Raw genomic sequence first — 21,043 nt, forward strand, 5'->3', positions numbered from 1 at the left:
CAATTTTCTTTCATTTTATTCAATTTTTAATTTCATTTTCTGTATGTTTTAATGAACAATCTCAATTATATAACATCACTTGTTAGGTCATATACACTACTGACCCCTGATAGGACTACATTTTTTAGTCCCTCCCCCACCATACTGTCTGGAACTGTCAGTGAGATAAACTATAAAGATATAGAATGCCAGTTGTTCAAAATTTTAGTTTGCATTTATCATTTCTTCATTATACAATAAATTAATTAGATAAAGGGTTCTTGTATGTTCCAACACATTAAAACCTTTTGGGAGATATGTAAGGGATGTAATCCCAATAGAAACTATCTGAAAACTTGATAATTTCCACTGATTACATCCCTTACTTTTTCCTACCGAAAACACTTGTACCAATCATCTATCTTACACATAATACTGAATCATAAACTGGATTTCCAAAAAGAAGTTACTCTCTCCAAGTTGATATAAGATTCATTGAATAAAACATGCCGACTAACTCACTGAACTTCGAATATCTGGGTGGAGTCAATGTTAGCATGACAATACATTCCATCATAGGCACTGTATTTATTTATAAAATGGTTGAAAATATCATTGTAACTGCAATATTTGTATATATGATCTCTGGTCCCTCAATGGGATATCAGAAATTGATGCCAATGACAAGACTCCTCCTGCTGATGGTTATAAGAGGTACAACTTAATAATACATTTTTCTGAAATTCCATCAGGTGGTTTACGACCTGTGTTAGTGGATGGATAGATGGAAGGATGGATAGACAGACAGATAAAGGATATTTTAAAAAATGATGCTTTCTTAAAAAGCATGACGATAATAGCATAGCATAAATTATAAGCTTATGTACATATTGCTTATGGACGGAAGATACTGTAATTTCTAATAAAATCAGAGCTATCATACATCAACAACCATCTTGAAAGTTTCAAAGAACAAGAATCACTAAAAGGGACTGACGCACTACTCTCTGAAAAGAATATCCTGTAATTCAAGATAAGACCATTTCTACTTTGTAACTACTGAGTGCTGAAAACCATCTCTGATATTCTTGAATGATAATATTTTCAAATCAGTGACTTGGCAGCAATATTAGATGTGAGACTGGCAACATTTTTTATTCAGGACAAACCAGACACCAATAGAAGACTTTGGTCAAAACCCAATGCTATGACCATCCATTCTGGAGAATGTGTGACAAGATTTTCACTATGTTTATCATGGCAGCCATATTAAATGTAAAACTGGCAACATTTTTATTTAGGACCAAGAAGCCTTTCAATAAACCACAGATTGATATGACTATCCATTCAGGTGAAGTAGTGACAACAAAATTTTCAAGATGACCACTGTGGTGATCATATTGGATATCCAAGCAGAACCATTTTCATTCTGGACTAACTAGATATTAGAAGAAATCTTCTTGTAAAAACCCAATGTTGATATGACCACCCATTCAGAAGAAGTAGTGAGAAAAAGATTTTCATGGCTGCTGTGGAGGCCATATTGGATGTCCAAGCAGAACCATTTTCATTTTGGACCAACTAGACATCAGAAGAAAACTTCACATAACCAGACATAATTACCCCAATCCGCCAGTACATAATCATAAATCGTAAATGGTATGAAGATTATAAATTACCCCAATCCGACAGTACATAATGCATCATCAGATCTGGATCTACTAAGTTTGCAGTGTTAATAAATGATGAATGTATATTTACAAAAAACTATACAATAATTATAAAATGTCTGGATAATTTCCAACTTCTAATCAACCACTTTTCATAAACAGATGAAAAGTTGATGTTAACATGTTTCATAATTATATGTTATTTGAGTGAATGACATCCATTCTAAATCATCTGTAAAGCATTGGTTCAAAGTAAAAATAATATTCTCCAAGATTAATAAGAAATTAATCTTTCCTGCAAATATTTATTAAGACAGAGGATATTACTATGTTATGGTATGCAATACTTCTCAGGACGCTTGTTCATGACTAGTTTGATGACTGTACAAACAACAGGGTCCTAAAAACTCACCTCAATATCAAAGGTGTAAAAAATCATTTAAGTGTTAAAATATAGGTCACACATATATCAAGTTCCAAGACAGTACAAACAAAAGAGCTTATGTTGGTTGTCTGGTTGGTTGTCTGGTTGTTTTTCATGGCATTTTCAACATATTATTAGCTTTATCATGCCAAAGAAATGGGAGTTAAGTCCCATTCCCAAGGACACACAAAGGCAGCAGACCCAGGCAGGTATCAAGCTCAGGCTCTTATTTTAGGAGTCCAATCCTCTACCAATTGAACTACCATAGCTACAGATCTAAGAAATTAAACAAATGAAATATGTAGTGTCATGGAAGCCTGAAAATAGAACATGGTAACCCACTTATGGTACAAAGGCATAACATGGATCAAGAATAAATAATGTAGGAAGCTTCATGGCTGTGCAAGCAATGGTGTCACAGAAACTGACCAGCACACAAAAGTGTATATTATCAATGTAGTATGAAAAGTACATCACTGAGCCCATCTCTTTATACTGTAGTGAAGTACTCCTTACGATGCATGCACATATCCATTTTTATGACTGTACACACAACAGTGTCCTAGATACTGACCTAAATATAAAAGTATGTGTATAAACTAGGTCAAAGTGACCTACTCTGGAATGGTGTTGTGGTGCTTCTCTTGATCTATGTACATATCTATTTTCATGCTTGTATAATAGAATTTTAGAAACCCTAACATACAAAAATACATGACCACTTGAGCATAAAAAGTAGGCCACCTTGACCTACTTTTGCATAGTGGTATAGTACTCTTTTTTGAGTGAATGTATATATTTATTTCATGACTGTAAAAGCATCAGTGTTCCAGAGACTGACCTAAATCTTAAAAAAATGTACATCATCACAGTGACCTATATTTAGTATGGTGGTGCAGTACTCAGGCTGTATAAGCAATAGTGTCAGAGAAACTCATCAAAACATGAAGGTGTACGTTTGTTAATATATACACTGATCAGAACTTTAATGATGACATGGCATAAGTGATTTTGCAAATGCAGTAAGATGATATTTTTTGTATGTGAACAATGTAAAACCAGCATTTTATTACTGTACAGTATTCAATGTGCAATAAAGCATAATACTGACACCTTAATAAGTAAATGGTTGACATACAATTAATATCAAACTAAATCAGGCAATACTTGTGTAATATTTGAAAACAACATCACATTTTTTATACGAACTAGTTATATCATTTATGTTTAATAAGATTGCATTTTTTTGCAGAAAACTATGAGTAAGAATAATTACAAAATAATCATTTTGGTACATGTCCTTGTGCTAAAAGAAAAGTAAAAATTCAAACCAGACAAAAAACCTAGAACAATTACAAGTTGATTTGGATAATTCATGAAAATCTCATAAGTATATATCTTCCAATCTCTCTACTAAAATGGAAAACACCATAACATACCAGTATTTAGGTAGAAATGTATAAACTTATTGAATCAAACCCTGAAATATTACATTATGATGCAATACTGTTACTAGAGACAGACATTTCATTGCAATCCATGTTTATTGCATATCTCAAATGTACATTTTCATTATGAAAAAATACCATTGCTATGCCCCTGAGATGTAGATAAATCAAACAGAACAACCCTAGAACCCATAGTCACAGCTACATGCCAGAACCAGGATAGACACAAGGAAAATTGGTGGTTTATGCATGTGTTAAAGTTCTAAAATATATATATATATATATATATATATATATATATATATATATATATATATATATATACCATGCAACCCCACTATAACACACCTCGCGATAACATGAATTCAGATATAATGCGCTTGTGGTGTGGTTCCTGAAATTTCATTTATTCATTTGCACATGAAAATTTTCTTTTTCAAAGTGCGTAAAATAGTATACAAAAATGTACTATCATTTTGGGGAAGAGATCGTGTATGAATTTGAATATGAGTGTGGCATGGTTCCTGAAATTTTAAATACATGTACGTGTATTTTTCTCTTACCTGGATTTTTTTTTTAAATTACAAGAAATAATGTATAAAATGTTTATTATCAATTGGGGGGAAGAGTTTGCATATGAATTCGAATATAGTATGATTGTGGCGTGGCTTCTGAAATTTAACAATTTCACCAGGTTCTTGAAGTGTTATGCCAAAATAAACATTATCAGAAATTTATGCCAAAATAAACATTATCAAAAATGTTACTTATTCCTGATCCATGAGTAAAGCCAGTAAGTTGTCTTTGTGATCGTCTTCAATCAATTTTGTATACAATCATTGCTCAAACAATAGCCGACATGTGTTTCTTCTTTAACTGCATACACAGCCAATCAGCAGACAATGCGGTGGTTGATAAAAGATTCTCACAGTTTAATAAACATCAAAAAATGAAAGCCACCAACATGTTTGCTTGGCTTGGCAGTGTTATTAGACGCAATCAATTGACCAGTAAATAATGACTGCTTTATTAGCTGGAAATTGAAAGGGTATGAAATACGATCAGCTTAAAAATCTTTATAAAAGTATTTTTCACATGTTTCTTTTGACAGTCACAAAATCCGAAGTAAAAGTTATAAGCCCACTGAAAGCACGTGTTGTTTGTTAATTATTTTTGCTGTAGTCGTTCAAATGAATAAGCATACAAGTATTAATTATTAGGAATTGACAATGGATAAATGTACATGGAAACGCATATGAGAAATTTTAGCAGTATAAAAATTGTACTGACACTGTTCATAGACCCTGCTAATTTTTCCCATTAAATTCAGACACATAATGATCTGTGACAAAATTACTGAATAGTTTAAATATGTATGAAATTTTTACAATGGAATTATATGTATTATGGATTAGCTGCATGCCATGATGGTATGATATCAGACAGTAAGTAAATGGTGTTAATACTCTGTTCATGGTATTTATTTGACGTTGTATTCAGAAACAATGATCTGTGACAAAATTATTGAATATTTTAAATGTGTGAAATTTTTCAGTGGAATTACATGCATTATGGATGAATTGCATGCCACGATGGCATGATAGTAAATGGTGTTGATACCCTATTCATGATATACATTAGACATGAATAAACATATATATGCCAATGTGTTGTTCTCTGAAGAAAGTAAAATACTGTAAAACCCCACATTAACGTGCCCCCACTATTAACATGATCCAATTTTCTTTACCCCAATTATCCTGTTATAGCGGGTTTAAACTGTATATATATATATATATATATATATATATATATATATATATATATATATATATATATATATATATATATACATATACATATATATATATGGTAAAGAACTAGATTTTTGTTCGAAAAACACATACCCCAACCATGGCTTCCATCAATACAGACCAAATAAGTATAAAACCTTTAAAGTTCAAAATGTTACAATAATCTAAAATACTGCCACAATGGCATGACAATCTAATCATATCATATATACATGTGTATAATTTTAATAAAGATACATCAAAACTGTATTTGTCTACCTAAGACTAGAAGGTTCAAAATGCATTTCAACAAATTGAAAAACTGCTTATTAGCCTGAAAATCTAATAAGGTCATGTACATATGGATATGAACATGTTGCCAATATTTATTTGTCTCTCTTAAGTGGATTTTGTTTAATCCCACTAATGTGGTTTCCATGGAAAGTCCAAGCTCAAAATTTAAAAAAAAATTCATTAAGAAATATTACAAAAACTGCTATAACAACAGCTTGAAAATCTAATCAGGTTGTCTTTATATGCAACAAAATAAACTTGCCATATTTAATTTTTCTAGATTTAGTGGATTTATGCAATCATACTAAGATGCATAACACTCCATAAAAAAAGAGCAAGACAAACTGAGAATCTAGTCATGCTAATTGGATTTTATGATAAGCTGCATGAAGCTAAAGACACAGGGTAAATAACTTTAACTTTTTCAGTGCAAGATGTGTCAATATGCATAGTGTCAGAAGATGAACATAATATTTACCAAGTTTCATGGCAATACACACAAAAAAATTGCAGGACTAGTTGTGCTACAAAGGCTGTGTCATACACTGCAGAAAATAACAAAACAAACTGCAAGACCAGAATGACCTGACAAAATGCAAATCTTCACATGATGATTGTTTGTTTTTGTTGGTTTTAAATGCACTTTCAATAAGTTATTGGCTATATCATGCCAAGAAAATAAAATCTAAGTGCCTTTGCCAGGTACAACAACAAAGCAGCCAACTTGGACTTGTATGGTCAGGTACTGGACCCGTGACACCAGTCTGACACTCATAACATTCACTGTGCTTGCTGTATAGCTTATTACATATTATGCTTATCATCTAAAGATTAGCTTAATAAACCTCTCTGTGCTCCAATGATTTTTTGTTAGAGTTATTTCCCTTTTTGACTCAGAACTGGGATGCAATGTATGGCATAATTTTGTGACTGGAACTACTCCTGCAGTTTTTAGTGGATTACTCTATTATGGTCATCATCAGAAGACGTATAAGATGACAAATCATTGTACTCTATGTCCAGAAGAGATATGCACCTTTTGTTACTACAAACTGATATCCGTCATAATTAACGCAGGGTATTCTAGAAGTGGAGATAAATTTGTGAGTAAATTGCTCACCGTGCCTCTAATTTTTACAAATCTTGTATTTTGAGATACTGTAATAAAGAATATGATAAAATGTATGCTAAATAACTGTGGGTTTCAATGTTTTACAGACAGACAATGCAATCGAAGATACTAGGCAATGCAGGACAGATTCAGGATGCATCAGTCAAGGGAGTTACCATGTACGGCACACTATACATAAAAATCATATCTACCTACCTATCTACATACATACATACCTTATTATACATCAAATCCAACTGCAAACTACACAGACCCAGATTAGACATCACATAATGAGTTTTCAGATCTGGGTCTATGCAGTTTGTTAGAAGCAATCTGTAGAATAAACAACACAGCCAGATCTCCTAGTACATTTCCAGGACTATGTTGTTCTGCAGTTACATTCGACCTATAAGTGAATACATATGGTACATTCATTCAAACACTGTGAAGCTAGAAGTACACCATGGTGCACCTCATTCCATTTGACCCCAAGTTGTGGGTATCACCAGGCTCAATCAGAGGGTAGCCCATGGCCCAGGTCTCAACCCTTAAGGGGTCTTAGTTTTTACCAGTCCTTTTTAGACCTCTTTAATACTCTTGTGTACTTAGTTGTCTTTTAAATCTTTACACAGTAAATTATATGGGCTCACTTTGGCATTTGCTTCATTTCCAAATTTCAATATAACCAGGGCTAGGGGCCTCAAACTCTCTAAGTGGCCCAGGCCTCTCTCAATTTCTGAAGGGGCATGTGTACCTCTGAATGAGTGTTATCAATAATGTGCAATGAAGTTACCATCTTGTGTAATGAAGTTACCATCTTGTGCAATGAAGTTACCATCTTGTGTAATGAAGTTACCATCTTAACTGAAGATTCTGTTGCATAATGGTGTAAACAGACATTAATATCTGAGATGTAACTGTCTGGCACCTATAACTGTTCACTTTGTTTGACATGACACATATACGATGTATGAAGCATGAATTCTTGACTCCAATCCATGCAGACCCTCTACTTGAACACAGTGAGACATATGAATATCTATACACACCTCCATCACGTACCTTGTACTGGCCAACCTCCATCAGGTACCTTGTACTGGCCAACCTCTATCAAGTACCTTGTACGGGCCAACCTCTATCAGGTACCTTGTACTGGTCAACCTCCATCAAGTACCTTGTACTGGCCAACCTCCATCAGGTACCTTGTACTGGCCAACCTCTATCAGGTACCTTGTACTGGCCAACCTCCATCAAGTACCTTGTACTGGCCAACCTCCATAAAGTACCTTGTACTGGCCAACCTCCATCAGGTACCTTGTAGTTATCAGTAATTCTAACAGAACATATGGGCCATGGTTAGTTTTGTATCATGATGTTTAGAAATTATATAAGAATATGATATTAATAATTAGCAGGCATATTGCATAATTTTACATACAAGTGACCAGTGCATCATACTGAAATAACAGTCCGATATAATACAATATTGTGTATGAATTCTGTAAAATTACTTTAAATTTAATATCAAGCCCACCTTGGCAGAAACTCAACACAGCAATCCCTTGGGCATCCATATGCATCTACACCCTAGAATAGATGTTAGAAGTTTTGTCCTATATAAATGTCGACCCTGACAAAAAAGGGCTTTTCTTGCAATTATAGTTGTTACATTTTGCTATTTTCTAGTTTTTCAAAAAATTCAAGAACTTTTCAAGGTTAAAATAGATATATTAATAAATCAAGCATTTTCAATGTATCACCTCACATTCAAGGATTATTCGAGGTAATATGAACCATGTTAAATGACACACCAAACTGCCTTTATTAACTGAATGAACGTGAGGAATTCTGTGAACAAAAATGAGTTCATGTTTCCTTGGTCTACCACAGGTAAAATGTTTTCAAATCTGGCTGGAAATTTTCATTTTCAATAGAAAAATTGCGAATGTTATGATAGAAAATATGTCAGGTGTAGAATTTACATTTCATTATACTAAACCTTTCTAAACATACCTAACATCTACGAACTGGACTCTTACCCTGCAGCTGTATGGTAAAAGTTGTCTATTAATAATTTTTGAATTGACAAACCATAACAGCGCAACAGTTACAAAATTTAAAAAGTTTAATGTGATCATGAAACACTGAAGAAATGTTAAGTTTTTATTTAAATATTATCTTAATTCAAACAAAACCCCATGACTGCCACTCATCGTCATCAAACTTGTAATTGTCCAATATTTTGGAGGCGGAATTGGAACGTTTGCGTGTATGAAGTTCATCCAGAGGCTGGAATGAGATATCATCGTTGTCTAGGCAACCATTTTTATCACATTTTTCTCCAAATTCACGGTGAAGACTGTGCAAAATGTCATCACAAGTACTGGTCTGCTTCCTAAAATTGACAAAATGATCTCAATATAATAACGGAACCGATTTTGTCTGTAATTTTTTGTACCTTCAAATTCTTCATATACCATTAATTCATAAAAATAGGTCATTCTTCTTTTGTTCCACAGTTTTAATATTCAGTAACTGTATTACTGATGATATTCATTTAATATTCAGTAACTGTATTACTGATGATATTCATTTAATATTCAGTAACTGTATTACTGATGATATTCATTTAATATTCAGTAACTGTGTTACTGATGATATTCATTAAATATTCAGTAACTGTATTACTGATGATATTCATTAAATATTCAGTAACTGTATTACTGATGATATTCATTAAATATTCAGTAACTGTATTACTGATGATATTCATTTAATATTCAGTAACTGTGTTACTGATGATATTCATTTAATATTCAGTAACTGTGTTACTGATGATATTCATTAAATATTCAGTAACTGTATTACTGATGATATTCATTTAATATTCAGTAACTGTATTACTGATGATATTCATTAAATATTCAGTAACTGTATTACTGATGATATTCATTAAATATTCAGTAACTGTATTACTGATGATATTCATTAAATATTCAGTAACTGTATTACTGATGATATTCATTTAATATTCAGTAACTATTACTGATGATATTCATTTAATATTCAGTAACTGTATTACTGATGATATTCATTTAATATTCAGTAACTGTATTACTGATGATATTCATTTAATATTCAGTAACTGTGTTACTGATGATATTCATTAAATATTCAGTAACTGTATTACTGATGATATTCATTAAATATTCAGTAACTGTATTACTGATGATATTCATTAAATATTCAGTAACTGTATTACTGATGATATTCATTAAATATTCAGTAACTGTATTACTGATGATATTCATTTAATATTCAGTAACTGTGTTACTGATGATATTCATTAAATATTCAGTAACTGTATTACTGATGATATTCATTTAATATTCAGTAACTGTATTACTGATGATATTCATTAAATATTCAGTAACTGTATTACTGATGATATTCATTAAATATTCAGTAACTGTATTACTGATGATATTCATTAAATATTCAGTAACTGTATTACTGATGATATTCATTTAATATTCAGTAACTATTACTGATGATATTCATTTAATATTCAGTAACTGTATTACTGATGATATTCATTTAATATTCAGTAACTGTGTTACTGATGATATTCATTAAATATTCAGTAACTGTATTACTGATGATATTCATTTAATATTCAGTAACTGTATTACTGATGATATTCATTTAATATTCAGTAACTGTATTACTGATGATATTCATTAAATATTCAGTAACTGTATTACTGATGATATTCATTAAATATTCAGTAACTGTATTACTGATGATATTCATTAAATATTCAGTAACTGTATTACTGATGATATTCATTTAATATTCAGTAACTGTATTACTGATGATATTCATTAAATATTCAGTAACTGTATTACTGATGATATTCATTAAATATTCAGTAACTGTATTACTGATGATATTCATTTAATATTCAGTAACTGTGTTACTGATGATATTCATTAAATATTCAGTAACTGTATTACTGATGATATTCATTTAATATTCAGTAACTGTATTACTGATGATATTCATTAAATATTCAGTAACTGTGTTACTGATGATATTCATTTAATATTCAGTAACTGTGTTACTGATGATATTCATTTAATATTCAGTAACTGTATTACTGATGATATTCATTTAATATTCAGTAACTGTATTACTGATGATATTCATTAAATATTCAGTAACTGTATTACTGATGATATTCATTAAATATTCAGTAACTGTATTACTGATGATATTCATTTAATATTCAGTAACTGTATTACTGATGATATTCATTAAATATTCAGTAACTGTATTACTGATGATATTCATTTAATATTCAGTAACTGTATTACTGATGATATTCATTAAATATTCAGTAATTGTATTACTGATGATATTCATTTAATATTCAGTAACTGTATTACTGATGATATTCATTAAATATTCAGTAACTGTATTACTGATGATATTCATTTAATATTCAGTAACTGTATTACTGATGATATTCATTAAATATTCAGTAACTGTATTACTGATGATATTCATTTAATATTCAGTAACTGTATTACTGATGATATTCATTAAATATTCAGTAACTGTATTACTGATGATATTCATTAAATTTTTACAAAATATAAATGTAATATACTCTGATTGTAATAATAGAAAGTCAAGTTCAACTACTGTTTAAAACAGTTAACCTATTTTCCTGTTTCAAAATAACTGTTGCAAAATAGTCCGTTTCATTAATCATTTTGAGCAAAATTCTAAAGATACTCAAGTCTACCTCAATTTTCCTATTGTTAAATATTGTCAGATAAGTGAGCTGTAAATTGTCAAATTTTGAAGAATACTGTTGAACATTGTTTAAAAAAACACAAACATCAGTAGATTTTTTCATACCAATAACATATGCATTTATTATCATGAACATTTTTTCTACCATAGACTGCATTTCTTATATAAAAGAAAACAAGAAGCTAAAGTGGACCTGAAATCACTGACCTGACATTTGTCAAATAGCTAAATATAGGAACAGCTGGCCAAGAAGTCAGTACCAGTAACATGATTTAGGTTCAAATCTCCAATGCTGTTGATTCCTTATGTTGGGAAAACAAATGTTTTAAGGTTTTTCTAGTTTGCGTATTTTCATCCATACCTGACTGTATGTCAGCATCATCTCACCAATACCGAAATGCTTTTTGTCAAAGTTGACCTGATTTTCTTCAAAATTTGTTTCAGGCAAACTTGTGCAAGTCTTGTTCTCCTTTAGCAATGGCAGCCATATCTGACAGTATCTTTCTAAAATTCTGAAATGTGTTAAGTAAGGGATCTTACTGTCAGATTTGGTCAAATTCTGTTACGCAGGTTTTCGATTTGTTTTAAAACATCAGCCATACCTGACAGTGGATCAGCATCATTTGTAAAAATCTGATATGAAAGGTCTTCATGTCTGGATGCATCCTGGTGGCCATATACAACAGTGGATCAGCATCATTTTTTTTTAAATCTGAAAGGTGTTTATGCCAGAATGCATTCTGTCAAATTTGACTGAATCCTATTCAGCAGTCCTTGAAAAATTGGAAATTTATAGATTGTGTAGTTTTAGTAATGGTGGCCACATCTGAAGGCAGACAAGCATGATTTCTACCAGTCTTAGAGGTCTTTGAGACTGGACATTTTCTGTAGACTTTTGGTGAAACTTCATGATGTGGTTTTGAAAGTATTTTTTAAAAAAAATATTATTTACAGTTATGGCAGACATATTTGTTGGTGGATCATCATTTAGGGGATAAATCTGAAAGGGCTTCATGTGAGGATGCTTTCTATTTATTCTGCACACTTGTTTGAGAGAAGTCGTTTAATGATTTTTCTAGTTTTAGCAATGGTGGTCATGTTAGATAGTCAGACAAAATCATTTGTACACATTTAAATATCTTTATGCAAGGAATCTCTTTGAAAAAAAATGGCTGAAAATGTCAGGAGGTTAGTGCAAAGATGAAAATAACAATTGATCTTGTTATTGGTGACTGTATTTGATGACAGATTAGCATACTTTGTATAGGTTTTTATGCCAGGATGATTTATGGCAAACTTAATCAATTTTGGAAAAGTCAGTTAAAGGTTTTCCTTTTTTAGTAATTAAAGCCGTAGTTCATGGATAACCAACATGATGTGTACAATCCTGAAAAGCCTAGATACCATGATGCTCTGTGTAAATTTGGTTGAAACTGTTTGGTGGTTTTTGAGAAGATGAAAATAGTAATTGTTGACAGACACATAACTGACAAAGGGAGGTACCAGAAGTTCACTTGGTCTTATGGTATGGTTAGCTAAAAATGTGCTAATCACATGTAATTAAAAGGAGCATATTAACTCTTGAGTGATAGGAAAACATTATTAGCATGAAGTCATCTTGCAAAATTTTACATTCAAGAGAAGTAAAAAAATGGAAAAGACCAAGAAAATTTCAGAGAATTGGGCTAGTGCTGAATTTAACATGGAGGTCTTTGTTCAGAGACCACATCTCCTTTGTGAACGACACTCTGGTCTGATAGGCAGTACACTAGACTATAATTTAGCCACACCTCGCTTATTCATATTATCAGTTTATTCAAACTGCATGTAGATCTCTCAAAATGCTGATTTGGAATATAATAGCACTTTCATCTAAACTCCTAATACAAACATTTTCAAGTTTTCATGTCCTCAAGCCCCACCCACATAATGAACATTTTTCATGTTTTCATGTTCACCCCGTCTCTTCATCCCTTAAGGAGTCTAAATGAACAAGGTCCCACTGAATTCTCCTATGATGGCCTGCTGCATATTGTCAGGGCCATAGAGAGTCATACAGAGTGATCATGGGCCCTGGGGTAAGAAACACATGGGCCTCTCCAAGTTCTTGCTCAAAACAAAATTTTTCTTTTATAAAATTAAAAAGTGTTGTTCGGCCTGCGACCCCTTATGGGCCTGGGCCCGTGGATATATCTCCAGTTGACCCCACCTCTTGCCTGCCCTGCATATTGTTACAAGTAGATGGTCTTATCATTTGATAAAACGTCCAATGCAAAATTTTCAAAAGGAGGGAGATCAGCCTTTTACTGAGCTTGGAGTTTCCATGGGATATTTATGGTAATGTTATTATGTTCAATCTTTTTAAAAAGTTAACAGATTTTAAAGACAACAATTAGTATACTAATACTATTCACACAGTGAAAAGTTATGTGTGCAACCAAAGTTCTACAGTCATACTGCTACAACTACAAAAAGCCCAAAGGAGATCTAGCAGAAAAGTTGTTAAATAGCTCATAGTGTAACAAAACTAATGTACTTGCATATTTACAGGAATATTTCAATCCAAATATATATTGTGCGTTTTCAATTAAAACATAGTTACTAACACTTCTTTTGCAATTGACTCTTACTGTACCCCAAGCACTTCTGCTTTTCAAATATATTTTTGAGATTGCTTTTAGTTTTAAAAATTGATATGTTTAATGTACTATGGAATAAGTACACTATAATATGGCTTCTGTTTAATAAGCTAATTTGAAATCAAAGAAATATACAGGCCTAATTGTAAACTTCTAAAACCTTATTAAATGAAACAGTTTACATTTTCATTCAAATGGAATTCATCCATCACCCACCTGCTGCTTGATGGCAGTAGTGTACAGTACTAGTCAATCTGCAAACTGGTTCTCTGTATAAGAAGGGTTTCCTCATCCATGAATCTACTGAAAATGGGCATTAAAACTAAACAAGCCATCTACAAGATTTCTGTGACAGCAAGTTTCACTGAAGCAAATATATTATACATTTCACATCAGGATGACCAACAAATACTACGGCAGAAAACATACTCCACTGAATGACCATTACAGCATATATTTCTATCATAACCAGTTTGAATTAACTGCAATATCATCCAATCTTTTTCGTTAATCATGAGTTTAAGAAAACAATTAAATTGGCAAATGACAAACCTCTGCTCTGTTTTTCATTACCAGAGTAACATCAGTTAATGGTATCTCAGTGATACATAAAAGAATAAACTACCTTCAATGGCTTCAAACAAAATTTCACTAACTTTTAATGTTCCAAACACTTATCCTCTCTGACGCTATTCAGTTTTCATAGATGATGGAAAAATGTTTCTCATTGTTTTAAAAATTAGCATTTAATGTTCTGATATATTTTACTTACCCACGGAGTATGGAAGTACATAATACATTCACAGAGAGAAAAAGCATCTACAGGAAAAACTACAGGCCATTCCTAACTCAAGCTTAGCTTTACATACACATGATCAAAAGGTCCATCATGCCTAAATTTGATCAAAAGTCTATCATGTTCTAATGTGATAAAAAGTCCATCATGGTCTAATGTGATAAAAAGTCCATCATGCTCTAATGTGATCAGAAGTCCATTATTTCCTAATGTAAAGAAGTACAAGATCTTCACAGGATATGAGCCCCCAGAACTGACCCAATGGGGTGTGGGGGAATAATTTGATTTTTTCCCCTTAAATACAAAAAATATCATAAACCTCACGGCCTTGTTTGAACAATCATTTAGAGCTGTATGATATAAATATTCAATAAAGTTGGACACAATCGCCAAAAAATCAGAACTGTTGGACTATGCAATGACAGCTCAGCACATCTTGCTTATTCTATTTATAAACAGCCTGGATCAAAATGTGATGGTGCCAGTAATTATGGAAGAGAATCTGTGACCTAATTCTAGGTATATACTTTCCATTATGTTGTTATAATTTGCATTATTCTATGCTTGCATTTCCTATGCATGTTGAATGTACCTTCTCGGTTGCATTTTTACCTCTGACAATATTTGTTTCTAAATTTGATATGTATGATATTAGAATACTACAATTTAACATCTTGAAATTCCAACTCTAACTTTCATTTCTGCATTCTATCAGTTCCTTTCATATTTTAATCAAGACATTAATAAAAAGAATTAAAGCAATAAAAATAACACCATGGAAATTACAATGTAGCTAAGTGAACATTTCAAGATGTAGCATAATGCAAATTTGAATAATGTAATCAACATCATTTGTTTTCAGAGACAGAAAGAGAAACAGAGACAGACAGACAGAGCATTATAATTTTTTTTTTCTTTATGTATTATTCCACATAACAAACCGATCTGGTCTGGGGAACCTTTTTAACAACATTACAATAACTGTGTATGTGTCTGTGTGCAGAAAAAAACCATATGCCCCAAAAGTCAATGAGATGTTTGACAATTATTTTCCTTCAGAGACCCCTCCTTCTTTGTGAACAACACTCTGAAACTCCATTCTTCTGTTCCTGCTTCTTTTTTTTTTTCTATCTTATCAGACAGTGATCTATTCTCTTTATTTAAATAAGTTGCAAAATCTGGATAATAAACATAAATATGAAAAGTGAAGCATTAGACTGTCAATATGCACATATGACCATTACTCACTTGACTGTCAATATGCACATATGCCCATCACTCACTTGACTGTCAATATGCACATATGACATTCACTCACTTGACTCAATATGCAACTATGACCATCACTCACTTGACTATCAATATGCACATATGCCCATCACTCACTTGACTCAATATGCAACTATGACCATCACTCACTTGACTATCAATATGCACATATGAACATCATTCACTTGACTGTCAATATGCATATATACCCATCACTCACCTGACTGTCAATATGCACATACACCTAACACTCATTTGGCTATCAATATACACATATGCCCATCACTCACTTGACTGTCAATATGCACATATGCCGAACACTCACTTAACTGTCAATATGCACATATGCCCAACACTCACTTGACTGTCTATAAGCACATATGCCCAACACTCACTTGACTGTCAATATGCACATATGCCCAACACTCACTTGACTGTCAATATGCACATATGCCCAACACTCACTTGACTGTCAATATGCACATATGATTATCACTCACTTGACTGTCAATATGCACATATGCCCATCACTCACTAAACTGTCAATATGCACATATGCCCATCACTCACTTGACTGCCAATAAGCACATATGACCATCACTCACTTGACTGTCAATAAACACATATGACCATTACTCACTTGACTGTTAATATGCACATATAACCATCACTCACTTGACTGTCAATATGCACATATGACCATCACTCACTTGACTGTCTATATGCACATATGACCATCACTCACTTGGCTGTCTATATGCACATATGACCATCACTCACTTGACTGTCAATATGCACATATGCCCATCACTCATTGACTGTCAATATGCACATATGCCCATCACTCACTTGACTGTCAATATGCACATATGCTCATCACTCACTTGACTGTCAATAAGCACATATGCCCATCACTCACTTGACTGTCAATAAGCACATATGACCACTACTCATTTGGAAGTCAGTACGTGCATATGACCATCACTCATAGACTGTCAATATGTGCATATGACCATCACTCATTGGAATCACTCATTTGAATCAATATGCACATATGACCATCTCTCATTTGACTGTCAATATGCACATATGACCATCACTCTTGTGACTGTCAATATATGCATATTACCATCACTCATTTGACTGTCAATATGTGTTTATTAAGTGCTAATGGTCATTTTTTAAAATACAAATTAAAAATGCTTATCATACAGATTTTGCACCATACGTGTATAAAATCATCATTTAATATATCTTCACTTTAATGCCAGTGGACTGAATGGCACCCTACATCTGCCTATATGTTCAATATTTAAATGTTTCTTCTCCTAAATTGCTTATTGTAAACTCACTGACCTTAATACGACCTTAATACATTCTCTCTCTCTCTCTCTCTCTCTCTCTCTCTCTCTCTCTCTCTATATATATATATATATATATATATATATATATATATATATATATATATATATATATATATAAGGAATCTAGTGTTTTCAGCTCTCCCCCCAGGAAATCCAGAAAAGGATCAAAGGGTCACATGCACAAACATTTTAATGACAGTTACAGTTTCACAGAAACAAATATTAGCTGTAGAAATTTTTTTTTTTTAAATATACATGCAATATAAATTTGAAAATACTAACACAGAATAATACAAATCATAAAATATACCAAATATTAACAGTAAATATATACACAGAATTATGGTCGTGATTCACCTCAATACCTTATGCATGCCCAGTCTAACAGTCTGGTTCTATGCTGTTCACAGTTGTGTGTATCATGTGCTTCCAAGATATGCTGATACTTCAAATTATTGGCAATGCACAGTCCTGTGGTTAGTCAAGGCCTTATAGAAGCACTAAAATTTAACCAATTCTTCAAGCACTGAGATCATCAGTGCTCCATGTGGTGACTAAAATGGTCACATTTGCAACTAAAAATAGAGAATTGGCAAGTGAAAACTGTCAACTGGTTGCCCTCTAGCAACTTTTAGAAAAATAATGTGGCAACCATAAAATGACATAAACAATTTATAGTTACAAGTGTTATGAATATTTAATTTAATTTGATTTGTTTGTTAGTTTTTTTTAATATTTTAAAAAATTTTATTATATGTTATGGATAATGAAACACTGTATCTACCTGCTGACCTTGTTCCAAAATCGCAAAAATTTTGGTAAACAACTTTTAATTTTTTTATATATATCTTTAAGAGAGTATGAATGATTAAGTTGAGTCAAGGTCATCCCTGGATTATGTGATATTTATCACGTTCCATATGGTAACAAACTTCTGTTTACTTCTAGAAGAATGAACCTTGATCCTCATCCAGGGATGTGTTTTGCGTCTTAATTTGTCGTGTAACTGATGTTTTCATCAAGGTTTGTCAGTTGGACTTCAAACACTTGTCATGTTAAGTCATATTATGTTGTGACCAGTTTGGGCTGAATTTTCTCTTTTTCCAATGTATTGAATTTAAGTGATTATTTTCTGGAAATACAAAAGTGCTCTGATTAAATTCTAAGATAAAAACATTCGCTGGAATTTATACTGAATTCAAACCTGGAAACATTTACTGGAATTTATACTGAATTCAAAACTGGAATAATATTTGTGTGATTCAACAAGAGACTGTGTTCACTCTTTTCTGTTACTTATTTTAAGAGCACAGACTCGTAACACAAATATGTCATGTTGTATGCTAAATTTATTCAGCAGTTACAATTTACTTTACATCAAAATGCATTTTTGACTGTGAAACTGCCACTTCCTTTTTTGACATGTGACTAGTCTGTCTTACAGCCTAAGTGACCAGTCCAATACATGAATACATCATCTGTGAGGGGAAATGGTATAGAGAACTCCAAACTGATTTTTACTGGCTGGCCCAAGGTTGAAGAAGATCATGATTAGTTCTGTGAGAAAGATCTATGTATATTAATTTTAAATAATTTTTATGTTTTGTTGTAAATGCTCCTTAATTTTCCACCAGTTAGCCAACACCTTTGCTTTTCTTCATTTCCTGCCATTAAATCACAACTTAATTCATTTCTTCTCACAGAGTCTATGGCAACCTAATTGTAAGGGTCTAGCAACCAAAAATTTGAAATGGCTACCGAATGTTCAGGAAGGCCACCCTATGGATGCCAAAGTTTGATAGATACTTGGTGTGCTGATCATAAACAGGAATCTTATATCATGAGCCTATGTTTGTGTACAAGATGCTGAGAGTTTCTACCAAACAAAAACAAAAAACGTTTAATCTTTGTGACTAACAATGGTGTAGATTTATGCTTACAATGAAATTGGCTTTGAGATCACTTCCTACTTAAAATCATGGAGTCTGTCCATTCTGTGATGTTTTCAAGCCTATACTGGAATAAATCAATCTTTATGTAAAGATAACATGTTCAAAGTTGTGTTATTTTAGATAATGATGGCCTTTTCCACCATGTACATGCACATCCACACCATACATAGAGGCTGCATACAACAAGCATACGATTGTAACCTGACCTAGTTCATACTTGTTGGGCCAGGATATCCCAGCGGCCCAAGCCTATTATTATATATTCTCTATAAATTCTGTGTTGTTGTTGGTCACCCTTTGTGTACTGATACATACTCCAAGTTTGTGCATGGCAGCTTCCTCCTCAGATGTCCCGTGTCTGATTAAAAAAAGCACAACAAAACATCAATCCCATGAAACCTTGGGTGCAAAAGAAATACTTATTAGTACAAATTGTGAAGACATAGAAAGCACGTTCCCTGATCCATAGGCACATGTAGAAGCACTCCATGACAAAATTTTACCAAACCAATACTATCTATATTCACTTATATGTCCAGTCTAACTGCAAAGAACATAAACACTGTTCTGCCATTGCATGATTTGCTCAATAATGGCAGATCAGATTCTATGTTGTTTGTTCTACTAACTAGTCCCCAAAAAACCTGCATAGACCCAGATATGCCAGGGCATTATGTGACAGATCAGGGTCTGTGTAGTCTGCAGCTGGACATGTAAATGAATGCAAAAAGTATGAGGGCCTTCCAAAGAGACATTACATTTTAAAACACACAATGTTTCTCAAAACTAGAATCTCCCACCAGACATACTTTTCTTTATAAATTCAAGCAAGGCTAACATAAATGCAAACTGGAAGAATATGTATAGTTTACATAATAAATACAGGACATATATTTCAGAATGTACAAGTTAAACTGTATATCAGTTAAATAGTCTGTCAAGCATGTAAAGTAGGTTACACTGATCTAGCTTTATGTCATACTGACCCACTTTTGTTACTATAATGTACAACTTATTTAAATATGTCTCAGGATATGAAGCCTCATGAGTATAAAGATTGAAATCTGACAATGCAAAAAGCTATCAAATAAAATCCAATGTGGTGATTATGCCCATGAAGTACGACTGTAATGCAAACAGTACATTAGAACATAGCCATGTGATAAATAGTAATATACTTCTGTCATGCAAAACCCTCTTTCATTGCTTGGATACTTGACCTTTTTAATCCAAAATGAAGATGTCAATCTTGGTGACCTTGACCTTTAACTCACTGACCCTATGAAGAGTAGCCTAATTTGACATACCTCACCTATACAATTTTCAATCTTAAAGAGCTTTGTTATTTACCTGACAATGAAGAATAACCTATTTTGACATACCTCACCTGTACAATTTTCAATCTAAGGGAGCTTTGTTATTTACCTGGCAATGAAGAATAACCTATTTTGATATACCTCACCTATACAATTTTCAATCT

At 32.5% G+C, this 21,043-nt stretch overlaps 1 protein-coding gene across 6 annotated transcripts in view; it reads right to left on the reverse strand.

The window, feature by feature from the left end:
- LOC149805357 (uncharacterized) overlaps positions 1 to 21,043 on the reverse strand; it is a 133,506-nt gene continuing 112,463 nt past the window's right edge. For 4 of the 6 annotated variants that reach the window (XM_089949657.1, XM_089949637.1, XM_089949623.1 and 1 more), the window contains exons 14-15: positions 19,770 to 19,921; positions 1 to 9,117 (exon numbers count right to left, since the gene is read on the reverse strand). In XM_089949657.1, the coding sequence (XP_089805783.1) occupies positions 19,819 to 19,921 (103 nt within the window). In that variant the 3' untranslated portion in view covers positions 1 to 9,117; positions 19,770 to 19,818. The remainder of the gene's footprint in view (positions 9,118 to 19,769; positions 19,922 to 21,043) is intronic. The other 2 variants (XM_089949644.1, XM_089949629.1) reach the window with 2 other exon arrangements.

The sequence above is a fragment of the Sinohyriopsis cumingii genome, chromosome 2, assembly GCF_028554795.1.
Source record: "Sinohyriopsis cumingii isolate HCF-2022 chromosome 2, ASM2855479v2, whole genome shotgun sequence".
NCBI lineage: Eukaryota > Metazoa > Mollusca > Bivalvia > Unionida > Unionidae > Sinohyriopsis > Sinohyriopsis cumingii.